Here is a 13,220-nt window from a genome sequence, read left to right on the forward strand (position 1 = left end):
TTTCCCAGTGCGGTTACATATAGTAAGTAAACACTTCTGTGAGTATATTTTTAAGGATTTTGTGTGTGTGTTTAAGGATATTTAAAGAGTGCCATATTCATGTAACTGTAAATGCCTTCCATCTGTTCATTATTCTGTTGCATGTTTTTTATTTTAAATCGGTGTTATTATGCCGCGTATCCACTGCAGGGTGCGGTACGGTTCGGTTCGCCTCAGTCCGGGAGGGAGGGGGCGGAATAGCCCAGCTCAGTTCCGAGGTCGCATTTCCACCGCCGACAGTACCCTTTATGGTAGGCCGGATGTCGATCGCCGCGGCAGCTACGTAAACATCTACATAAACAACAGCTACTGTTTATTTGTTTTTATCCCCACGTCGCCCGGAACTGACTGTTCTGTCGACCAATCAACGGAGGGGGTGTGTAGCTCAAAGTTTCCGTTACCCTTTCAGGCGTCTTGTCTCGTTTTCAGTACCCCAACGGAGGAGTACTGAAAACGAGGGCAAAACGAGTGCGGCTCAGTCCGGGTCACGGCCACTTTTGGCGGTGGAAACGCAATCCGTACCGCACCTTTGCGAACCGAACCGTACCGCACCCCGCAGTGGAAACGCGGCATTATATACGTATGTGTGAAGTGAACAAATACTGTCCATTATTCAGTTAATGGACATGACTGAACTTTCAGGTTATTTCGCCTGAAGATGTGGCTTAACTTTAATTTGAAAGTGTGACATCCAGCACATTCCGCAGTGAAAATTATGTGGTTGAGATTAAATTTGTGCTTTGTTTATTAGACAGATTTTTTCCTCATAGTTATCCAATAGAAAGATTGTTGTGACAAAATAAATTTGTCCAGTGAGAGAGATATGTTAAAACATTTAGATTTTAGGAATACAATTAAATATTGGAGGCCGACATTTTCTTGCTTTCTCAATGATATGATCTTTAAATAGTAATATACCGGTAAACCACCGTGTTGTTTCTCTGCAGTTGTTTATTGCTGCTGTGGTCTCGCCTTTCGGGGCGTGTCTATTATTACAATGACGTCCAAAAAGGGGCGGAATCGTGGGTGTGTAACAAACCTACGAAGGCTGTAGTTTTAAAATCCCCACCTCAACTCAGTCACAACTGATTTCAATAGCTTGAAGCCAGGAAGAATCGCCTTCACCTGTACCAGTGTTCCAATGAGAAGTGGTGTTTACTGGTAAGAGAAAACGAACCGTTGTCTGTCCAGCAGTTTCGATTGCACAATTATTATTATAGTTATCTACGTATAGACCTCTAATAAATCGAGCTCTATTGATGGATTCAAACGATCGGAGAGTATTTGTCATATTATGGAATATTTTTACCAATAAACAGCTACTGGGGTATTTTTGGAGGACGAAAACTTTAGCCCCGAATGAACGATCCCTTTGTGGTCCGTATCACAACAAGGAGTAAACAACATCCACAAAATAAAGTATTGACTCAACTCAATGTGGCTGGTGGGGAGGTAGAGGAAATAACTTTCCTTGTGGCGATTACATCATGTAGCGACAGTGAGTAAGCTAGGGGTTGGTAGTTGGTTACCAAACACGTTTCTAGAAGTAGGTCGGAGTTACTGGATACCAGCGATAACACCGGACAGCCCTCCCCGCATGATAACCATCCTGTTTCTACCCTTATCTCCTCTTAACAATTCAACTGTCAATCTACTGTCGAGTCGAATCGACTGTCGAGTCGAATCAACCTATTCCCCTCGGTGGGGAATAGGTCGTTATTGACAAGCATGTGTAGTCTTCGTAAAATGCTGTTCATCTTTATGTCGTACTGGATATGTATGATCTATTAGAATTGTTGCACAATTAAATTTACAACTTGGTATCATAATTATGGTTGGATACACATATAATTACGAGTATACATGAAAATGCACAATATTATATTACGTAACATTAATAACATACATCAACGACCCATTCAATACCAAATGTATTATAAGTATCCACATATTATAAATCTCTCTCTCTCTCTCTCTCTGCAGTTGCTCAATTTCTTGATTTGAAAAACGAAAGCAACATCAGCCTCAGACGTGTAGGACTCCAGTCCAGGAAAGTTCAGTCCACTGTTTCCACACGCAAGATCTGTGAGGCGGAGATCCCTCCATCTGTCAGAAGTGTCCTTACCGTTGTTGTCAAATCAATTTGAACAGACACAAATACACACACATCCGCACTTGGTCGACCTAGCTGTCACGTGCACCACCCACCCACACTGAGCAGCCTGTAAGCGTCAAAGTAGGGCCAGTGTGTTCCTAAAGGGGGGTGCTGTTGCCCCCCCTCCTATGTGTCACATTTCAGCGGCCTGAGGTCGATTTCATTAACCCCGTCGGGATCCGGACAACGAGTGCAGAGGTCACTGCTGCGGTGCCCCCATCGTCGACGCCCCGATGTATCTGAAGAAGTACTTGACGGAAGGCCTCATCCAGGTCGCCATCCTGCTCAGCCTGTCTGGCACCAGGGTGGACGTGGGACTCGAACCCGGCCTCCTGTCGCCCCTGCATGAGATGATGCTGGGACCAAGCGCAGGGATCACCCAAACCCAGTACCATAACCTGTGGAACCATCTGGAAGACGGCCAGCCCAGCCACCCCAAAAACGTTGACTTGGACGGGTTCACCTCTCGACGGCTGCTTGGCTTGGTTCGCTCGCTCGATAGATTACAGGTACGACCGAAAGCTGACTTTGGATCCAAGTTTTAAGTCAGATGGCAGACAAGCTCAAATCTGGGCGTCCCATTAAACTGTGAAAAAAGCATCTGTAAAGGGTCCAAATCAATGCTGTGAAGACTGGCCACTGTATAAAAAGACCTATTAATATCCCCCTCTGAAAGCTTCATCTACCCGTGCAAATGATTTTTCTACGGTGTCGTATCTCTATAACGAAACAAGGAACATGGCCTAATTTTGCCCCTTGTTTTCTGGAGCTCAGGCTCTGTGCTGTTTCCCCCCAGGAGTTTTTTCAGTCTTCCATTCATTATCTTTTCTGAGAAAAAAAGGTTACTTCCATTTTATGGCCTCATGGTTCATTAATAATTACATAGGCTCTAAACTGAAATTATGCCAGGGTTAACTAGCCGTGCTAAAGTGTGACTCATGTTCCTCCTCACACTTTTGTCAACTAGGTGCCAAACACAGAGCTCGAGGTATGGTTGGTTCACAGAGAGCCGGACATGCTGCCAGGGGAACACCATGGCCAGCCCGCCCCACTGGAGAGAGCTCATGTGAGGCTAGAAGAAGACATAGCAGGGCCTGGCCTCGATCCCGGAGACATCCTCAGAATCCAGGGGGAAAATGAGACGGGTAGAGATGTCCACACGGAGGTAAGATGGTGTAACAGCTTTGAATTTGACATGACCAGAACCCAGAACATTCCGTATAACAACCATGTGTCAGAGCCTTAAGAAAAACATTGATATATACAGTATACATAGTATTTTTTTTTTAACTAAACATTTACACCAACAGTAAATCACTTCTTTGTGAAAAGCAGTCAAATCCACCTGGTGCTGTAAGGGTTTAGTTCCGAGGGATGGAATGTAGGGGGATTTCAACCTGTCTGGTGGGAGTAGCCAGGGCTCGCCATGGGTGAATTCAGATTGTCTGACAGTGTCCTAAACATGTCATACCGGTCTTATAGCAGAGGTTGGGACGAAACAATACATCTGTTATGCTATTAATATGTGCATATATATATATATATATATATATATATGTGTTTATACCAGACTGTATGTGTTAGTTACTCACACAGAAATAGCCTGCAAATTATTGTTAATTGTTGCCCTAGTGTACTTGCTGCAATTAAATCATTGACCCTGAGAGAGAGAGAGAGAGAGAGAGAGAGAGAGAGAGAGAGAGAGAGAGAGAGAGAGAGAGAGAGAGAGAGAGAGAGAGAGAGAGAGAGAGAGAGAGAGAGAGAGAGAGAGAGAGAGAGAGAGAGAGAGAGAGAGAGAGAGAGAGAGAGAGATGAATGTTGTAATAAACTCTCTAAGTGAAACTATGGATATATAAAGGTAGTCACATGAATAGAGTGACTGCGGGAGTCTGGCAGCATGCCAGGACCCCTTACAGGGGCTGGGTTTACCCTGGGGACAAACATGTGATTTGAAGGCAACCACGACTCACATCTCCAGGGTAAACAGAACCGGGAAAGTCCCGTTAAGGGTCACATACATCATAAACACTGATAAGGCGGTGGAGAGATCCTCCAGGGATGTCACAGCGTTTCAACGCTCAATTACACTGCAGAAAACATAAATACACATTGTTAATGTGGGGTGTTGAATTCTTGTCAAACTGCTGCATTTGTAGCTCATCAAATGCGTATCAGTGTGTGCTGATTAATCAAAGTGAAAGCGTACAATCAAGGCGTGATGAGGAAACAAAATTGAACACACACACACACACACACACACACACACACACACACACACACACACACACACACACACACACACACACACACACACACACACACACACACACTTTTAGTTTGTCTGTCCATATATTTCCATGTCTCTTCTCTATTTTGTGTCCATGGTCTGTATCCATCAGGGACTAAGTATGTATGATTCTCCCAGGTATAATTACACACAGACACAGACACATACACACACACACACTCTCTATTACAAGGATTGTCCTTATATTAACTTAAACATATGACATCTGCACATTCAGACCTGTTGTAGTGCAAGTCTGGTTGTATTGTGGCTTGGAGCTGGGCGTAACTTGTTTTGAAACCTGAATCCCAGCTTGGCGCTTCCTAACAAATTCAAGACCTTCACTTTCGCAAGGTTTACTGGCCAGGTCCTTCTCTGCTGGCTGTACATCAGAATAACACACACTCACAAACGAAAATACTCCTGGCACACATTGGAATTTACATGCTGCATAGACACTAATGCATGATTGTGAAATAATTTAATATTTTATATATGTATTCTTCCATAGCTGGTCCATTGATAAGAGAACCATTTCACACTTCACTGGACGACATGCAGTGAATTATGAGGGGCATGTAATATAAAATAAAATACAAATAAAGTTGTATTTATATACATGGCAGCAGTTGTCGTACCTACTTCAGTACATTGACAGTGCCCAACCTCAAATTAGCCGCTACTCTAGGCCACTTCAGGCCAGCCTTTTCCCTTGTTGGTTTGACTCCTCTACTTCCATATGTTTTTGTGGATTTGTCTGTGTATTTGAACCAGACTTTATTCACCTCACCTATGCACCTAGAGTCTTAGGTCCTTAGTCTTAAGACCATCACCATTATACCACAGGTTTTAAGCTAATTTTAAAGTTATTAAAAAATTATTATTATAAAAACAATGCAGGTTGCAACTTCACAGATGAAAAGAGACATCATATGGACAGGCTAAATTTGATCAAGGTCCTACTGGCTGGACAAATCCAAAGACCTGACTGTAAACTGTTCTCACTGTCATCAACTAGCCGGACAACATGACCTGCATTCTCCTTTTAAAAAAATGTATTGCCATTAGCAATGTTCGGGTCAAGGTTCTATTTTTGAAATGCAGATGTATGCCCAAGCATGCTTGGACACGCATGCATATTTGCCCATGTGGTCCCAACCTGATCCTGTTGAGACTACACACACACACACACACACACACACACACACACACACACACACACACACACACACACACACACACACACACACACGTGCAACCACTAATCACCTTGATTGAAGTGTGCTGCTCTACAAAATGAGCCAAGTTGCATGTGTGGCTGGCTCTGCAGAATCCCTGGGCTTATAACGGGGCTCCTAGCCAGGTCATGAAGAAGTTCAAGTTATTCTTAGGCTGTCTCTGCGGAGCATTGGCATGTCAACGTATGGCTGTTGGTATAGAGTCTAGAACAACAAGCTGGGGATGGAAGGTGTTGCGTTTATCAGTCTGGGCTGAAAGGCCTAATAATAACCTGGTGTATGCATCACAAGCACTGGCCACCTGTGTCGCTTTAAGAGCTGCATAACCATGCATACACCAGGTTTGCGGTATACTGTAAGAGGCAGGTGCATCATGGAGTGACACTGCTTCGTGAATGGGGCCTTGGTATAAAATGAAAACAACTTCATCCTCAGGGTGGAGAGTTGGACGAGAGCCCGCGGCCTCTTAGTGAATGGAGCCAGGGCTCGGCGTGGAGCGATCGATCCCAGCAGGAGGAGACGCATCGCCGAGTGCTCTCTGACCATCAGATGTACAGCAACTCCCTGGACGAGGAGGAAGGAGAGATGGGCGATGGAGCAGAAGAGGAGGACCAGGAGGAGGAACCTGCCAGTAGATCCGAGAGGGAGAGGGAGAGGAGAGATCCTGTCAGCGACAGAGAGTCGGCTCAGAATGATGAAGAGCAGGTAGGACTTAAAACCTACATTAACAAGGGGAAACAAGATGTTGCTATTTGCGTTGAAATGCACAATGCGTTTAGCCTTATTTATTTCAAGAGTCAACCAAAGGGGATTGATTGAGAGTGCAATACCTCTGAATAACTTAACATTTGCTATGTTTTACTGTTATAAAGCCTTTGCTTCCTTTATCTTTCTTAATGGCACAAGCAATAAAACAAAAGATGCCATGATTCTTCCCAATAACAAAGAAGTAGCAAGTAAACTCAAAAGGAAGCTTACAGTATCATGAAAAAGATAAACAACCAACCTTTTACATGACCTGATCTGTCATTTAAAATCTTTATGTTGCTGTACAGTCATGAATATGGAAGCCTCAAAACTCTTTATGAATGGAAAGATGCATAGTAAGGCACGCTACAATAAGTTGACACCCAAACACATGTTCAGCCTGGCAGCAGCGTCTTTCATGCTTGAAATCTGAGCCGTGGGGTTTCTCGAAAGTTACGTGTGCTGCCATCTCAGCAGAAGTAGTGCTAGATCGAGTCGGGGTTAGGGAAGGATAGCAACTAGCAGGTGCATCTCGGGGAATTGCTTGGTTGGTCCCGATATGCTATAATGCAGATGACACAGCATTTGTGGTATCTTCAATTGCAACTAAATAAAAGTCAAAACCTGATTTGACTTTGGAGCTAAAAAAGTAGAGGGAGTCAGTACTGTGACAGAACTCTTTTCATCGCTTGGATATGTACTATGACCAACAAAAAGTAGTTCTCAAAACCTTAGGTCAAAATAAGTGTCAACCCCTCTTTTGCAACGGTCATACTGCTTCTATCAATGAAACGTTTGACGCCAGGTGTATTTTCATGTCATTATAAAAACAGACATTGAGAATGGCTAGACCCACGGACAACGACATGGGATTCATTTCAAGCCTTCAAAAGTGAATAAACTTTGTTTGACAGTAACCAGTTCACTGCTCGCTGCAATCCTGTTGTGGTTTTCACCACTAGGTCACATTGTGGTTCCTCTGGTTAAGGGGGAATTCCATAGAATGCATATTTGAAGTATGTGCTCTGCATAAAGGGAATACAAAACAATCTTAGAGGAAGTGACTTCAGTTCTAGGTTGTAGACCAAGGTAAGGCTTGAAAGTATGCAAAAAAGTTTTTACATCCTCTTTTGACATTGAATTGGTGGCAAAGTATTAATTCTGATTCATTAGTTAAAAAATCACAAGCAACTTTCCTCAGTATAGTATAAAGCCCACATAAATATATATCTCACCTTCTCTCTCTCTGTTTTATCTTCCTTACAGGAGTCGCTCTCTCTTCAGGAGTGTTTGAGGTTGTTGGAGCACACGTTTCCCTTAACACATCAGGTACTGCTAATTCAATTTAATTTAAGTTCATTATTTTTGTGGTCAATTTGTATACAGCCTTGGGTTTCCAACATTGCCCCTGAAACTCCATCCACTGTTCTAGCATTCAAGCTTTGCTATTGTCTGTTTCCATCCAGCCATCGGAGGAGATCTTGCCTACGATTGGAGGAGCAGTGGATCATGAGTATCTGTCTGCAGAGAGAGGCCCCCTGCTGTCCCCTCTGATTCCCTCAGAGCAGCCCCACCGGTACCTCGAGCTACAGTGGGAAGACCTGTTGGCAATCATGGAGCCTCATGTAAGTGGAAACACTGGCGATTAGCCTGTTTAAACTGGTTGTTTCTCACCATGGGCCGTGCTAATAGGGGTGGGAATCTCTACATTTCCATGCGTGATTTTCAAAAACATATATATAGATCTGAGTTTGCTACTCAGAGTTTGCTTATCACTTCCTAGTTTTGTGATGTTCATTAAAGAAATCAACAGATGAATGCAGCTTTCATTACAACACAATATGGAAGTATGTAAAAAATAGGGTTCAGTTTTCTTTCGTTCTAATCTTTCTTTTCTGTCATTAAAGAAAAAGCTGCTCTTGAATTAGAAGGAGTTCTTGTGTCTGGCTGTGAGTTTGCGTGCATGCTATGCGTAGGCTGAATCACAATCGTGTCAAGACAAATCAGATTGGCCAATACACACTTAAGATAAATTAAATAATTGTCAAATTACTAAAATTATCCCTCTCTGGCGAACAGAATGTTGCAGCAGTCAAAATAATTAAACCAAAAAAGAGGGTTAGTTAGTTAACATTAATTTATCTGCATCGAGACGGAATCGGTCTAGAGAGAGTTGCGATGCATCGAAGAATTGTTTATTTTTCCCACCCCTACGTGCTGATGCCAGTTTTTTCTTGTTCAGGGTCTGGATGTTAGCACCCGGTTTCCAAGTTACCAAGATGGGCCAGTTCAGACTCCATTGGATGCTGCCATTTTGAGCAATTACCAAAGCAACTCAAACAGCCGCAATGACAATCAGATGATTTACCAAGATGTTCATCTGATGGAGGCTGCTCTGCCACTAGGTAAATTATTGATGTTATTTTTGTTTAGGAGGCTTCTTAAAACCTCCTCTTTACTTTGGGCGATTTTGCGTCCTCTACATAAAATGAAAGCAATGCATCAAAATGACAAGCTATGCATTCATAACTACAACATAAAAAGGGCAGCTCAAGGCATTTGAAAACTTTTGTGATTGTGTAGCCTCTTCAACGTTTTGCTTTTTTTCCGTCCCAAGGCACCATTTCCCTACACCATCCAGAAACACGCCTTCTACCGCTGACCCCAAGCACAGAGTTGGATCAACACAACATGAGTTTAAACCTGAGCGAGGCTTTGGAGAATATGGACGTCAATAGCTCACCTAGAACTCCATACCATACAAATCTGATTTCTGGCGATCCTTTGGATGACCTTAACATGGGCGTCGATGTTGAAAATGGTTACACAGCATTTGACATGAACCCACTCACGCAAGACCCTGAAGATAACTTAATCACTGATAACACTGGTCTAGGAGATCCCAGTAACTTTGACATAAACTTCTATCCCAATGACTTTACCTCGGCCAGCTTGACCCCTCAAGAGCTGAGTGGTGTGAATCCCAATCTGCCAATACTCCCTCTAAGTCATTTATTGGTTGATGATGAGGAAGAAGGTGATTACGGTCTTGCCGGCCCCTTGGGGGATCTTCTTGAGGATGCCACCATCCTGGATGAGATGAGCCTGTTGGATCTGGCTCTAGAGGAAGGCTTCAGTCCGGAGATGGGAGCTCGGCTAGAAGAGGAGGGTTACCTTGTCCCTGAGCAAGCCAATAGGAACACGGGCCCATACGAGACCGTCATGCCCGACAATGAGGAAGACGATGGTGGTACATCATGGTCAAGGATGGCTCAGGGTAGCTCCAGAACACTTCGCCAAGGTAATAAACAAATTTGTCTGATGACTGTGATTATAATTTCATTAAGTGAACTTAGAAATAGGCTAAATTACTGTCAGCGAATATCTGATGTTAATCATGCCAGTGCTTGGCCATCTTTGACACTTTCTTGTTCTCTGCATCTAGAGAGTGGGGAGAAGGCCGACTCGGATTCTGGACTCTCTCTGGACTGCAGCTTCAGCCCTGCCTCTCCTTGTGGCTCTGAATCCTCCTGCTATTCCTCCTCGTCCTCTTCTTCTTCTTCTTCTTCATCCGGCTCGAGTGAAGGAGGTCTTTATTCTGAGGAGAATGACCAGAAGGATGAGGAGGGGGAAATTAACCTGGACATGGAGCTGGAAGTGACCATAAAGCAGGAAGAAGAGGAGGGGGCCGTCGGAGGATACTACTCCTCCGATGTGAACAAAATGGTCCCCTCCAGCTATCAAGAAGAAAAGCTCTTCAACGGCCTGCCTTGGCAGGAGCATATCGGCCATGATCACTCCTACAACCAGGCCTGGCCCTCTACCCCCACCTCTGTTACAGGAAAGACTTCCAAGAAAAAATCCAAGTATTCATCCCGACAGAGCAGAACCAAGTCGTATTCCCGGTCCTCCGCTGAACAATTTGTGGAGGCTGAACTATGGAATCGGGACGACCGCAGGGCGCAGTCCTTGAAGATCCCCTTCTCCAACGAGCTGATCATCAACCTGCCGGTGGACGACTTCAACGAGCTCCTGGCCAATCACCGTCTCAACGAGCAGCAGCTGAACTTGGTGAGGGACATACGCCGCCGGGGAAAGAACAAGATGGCTGCCCAGAACTGCAGGAGAAGGAAGCTAGGTGCCCTGCAGGGACTGGAGGTGGATGTGTCCGGGCTGAGGCGGCGGCGTGCGTGGCTGCGCCGGGAGAAGCAGGAAGCGCTGAAGTCTCTGCAGGAGATGGAGCAGAGGCTGGAGGGGCTTTACCAGGAAGTCATGTTCAGCCTGAGAGACGAGGAAGGCAGGCCATTGGACGCCACAGATTATGCTCTTCAGTTTGGAGCCAATGGGAGTGTCACCGTCACCCCACGGCGACAAGGGACATTACCACGAGGTGACAGTAAAGCCGGCAAGAAACACAGAGATAAGAAGTAAGAGAAAGAACGCCAGTGTTCACTGGGATGTTCAATGTACACAGGAAGTAGACTTTACCGCCAAGCTAAAGACTTCGCTGCCTTCCTAGCTGAAAGGTTAATTGGGTGAGGACCCTTATACAATGACTTTGTTACCAAATTTGGTTCTGGGTATATGATTATTCAGGGTATATTAATCAAAACTGTTGTTGGCTGGAACAGTTCAACTCTAATAAGCTTTAAAACCAAAGAAAGGACAATGAAATGCTGATTTCAATTTGAAACTGAAATCCCCTAAAATCTTAAATGGAATGAGCAATCCGGTAAGGTGTTAAGGTGTGTATCCAAACAAGGCGAAAAAAACACATAACTATCTTTGCCCAGGATGTATGACTGTCCTATATTGTGTTAAACTATCATATCATGTATTTGAAATAGCACATGTGTGTTATGTTTGTTAATGACAGTGAGGCTGGATCCTGGCTGTCCGTATCTCATCCTAATCAGAGTTCCTGTCTCCTCTGAAGTTATTCTAAAATAGGTAGTACTGTATAATTATTTTTTCATATTATGAAAATATTTCAATGTTAGCCTTAAAAACTACCATAGAGGATTGATTCTGGGATTGGCCTTCATTCATTTGTTTTCATTAATTCAGATTTTTTTCTCTAACCTCCTGGCCCCCCTTTGCTTTAGATTTCAAATTTCTACCATTTATGTCCTCCTATTAGAATGTACCATGTTTAAACCTGGCTTCCAGAAACCATAAAACACAGATATTATATGAAAGGAGTAGGTAAGGTTGGCAATCATGAGGTTTATGTCCATCTTGCCCTGGTAGGTGTTGTTTAGCCCCATAGCTATTATTGGATCAAGCAGTCCTAATATGTTATAGCAGAACTTCTGGGGGGAAGACGCCAGAGAGCCTGGGCTGGAAACCAAAACTGGTAGAATTACGCCATATTCCCTTACAGATATTCTACCGAAGTAATTTGCCTAATTGGCTGAAACTTTACAGTCAACTATTGCCGGCTGAGTTTGTGTTTGCCAATAACACACTTACAGATCCCAGCCTCCAGCAACATGATTGGTCGAAAGATGTTTGCCCAGATTTGAGCTTTTCAGACTTTAGATACTGATTTTAAATCTGATTTGTGAGAGTAGCCCATTGCAAAGAGCAAAATGCAAATGTTAGTGGATCTACCAGCAAAACTAACAAGCACATGGAATGCACTCCTTTTTCGGATGTATGGATTATCAGATCCAGGAAGATTGAATAAAATCCCGACGACTCGAACTTGTGGATACCACGTGGGATGATACAGTATCATTTTCATTTCATTTATTTATTACGGCTCACGGCCATAGCACATGGCATGGAGCACAAAATTCAACTTAAATCATTATAGACCAAAACAATGGTGCACGGCAAGGAAAAAAACAAAAACATTACTTAAACAATGGCAGGACATTTCTCAGAAAGGCACCTGTTTTAGCAATAACCCCTGGGTTATTTGACCTCAAAAGCAAAATCAGTTTGATCTTAGATGGAGAATAGACATAATATTTTGGCAGGTATGATATTCACATCCAGATCTCTTCTAATCTGTAGAGATGAGCACAATGGAAAACCGAAAGGTATTAATATATCGTATTGTAAGAATATCTCAGGGGTAGTTTGAAACGTAGTAGTGACACAAGTAGTTGACTTGAGCTTTCTGGAACTAGATGAGGTACCACAGCCCTGTTCTAATTCTTGACCAAGAATAAAGACTAGGTTCCAATTCAAATAAATTATTGCCCCCCCACCCTTTAGAACTGATTATATAAAATGAATGCCCTTACATCAAAATCATGTTTTGTGATACATGCTGTTTTAAGTGTTCATTTGGGTGCTTGATGCAAAAATAAAAAGCGCTACAAGTTATTCATGTTTAGATCACTGTACAATTTTTTTTTTAATCAGGGTTCAAAACCATTATAGTGGGCCATTTACAAACTAGCTTTAACATTGAATATTTCAGCATATTCATACAAAAGTTATGCATTGCACCATCACCCTAACCTCAAAAGCATTATCAAGTTAGAAAAGGTATTGACCCCCTCTGTTCCGACAGTGACATTTAAGTGTATAAAACTGAAGATCAAGATTGTACAATATATAAAAACAAAGTCCAAAAATCCTGAACTTTTATGACTTTGAAATGTATGTTTATTTAATTTGTTATTAAATTGATTTTGTTTTTTATCCATTTCTTTTGGTTTTAGATTTGTAACGTTTGTTTGCTGGTGACTTTGTACTTTCAGATTAATTAAAAATGTTTTTCAATGAGTGGAAACACCCT

At 43.0% G+C, this 13,220-nt stretch overlaps 1 protein-coding gene across 1 annotated transcript; it reads left to right on the forward strand.

Moving 5' to 3' along the window:
* Window positions 1–930: 930 nt before the first annotated feature.
* Window positions 931–13,207, forward strand: LOC132450957 (endoplasmic reticulum membrane sensor NFE2L1-like). Its single transcript, XM_060043171.1, has 9 exons — window positions 931–1,200; window positions 2,023–2,703; window positions 3,162–3,359; window positions 6,155–6,424; window positions 7,733–7,795; window positions 7,933–8,091; window positions 8,709–8,871; window positions 9,084–9,767; window positions 9,912–13,207. The coding sequence occupies exons 2-9, from the start codon at window positions 2,428–2,430 to the stop codon at window positions 10,895–10,897; spliced, it is 2,799 nt and encodes a 932-aa protein (XP_059899154.1). The 5' UTR covers window positions 931–1,200; window positions 2,023–2,427; the 3' UTR covers window positions 10,898–13,207.
* The last annotated feature ends 13 nt before the right edge of the window (window positions 13,208–13,220 follow it).

Source organism: Gadus macrocephalus, chromosome 2 (assembly GCF_031168955.1).
Source record: "Gadus macrocephalus chromosome 2, ASM3116895v1".
Taxonomy (NCBI): domain Eukaryota; kingdom Metazoa; phylum Chordata; class Actinopteri; order Gadiformes; family Gadidae; genus Gadus; species Gadus macrocephalus.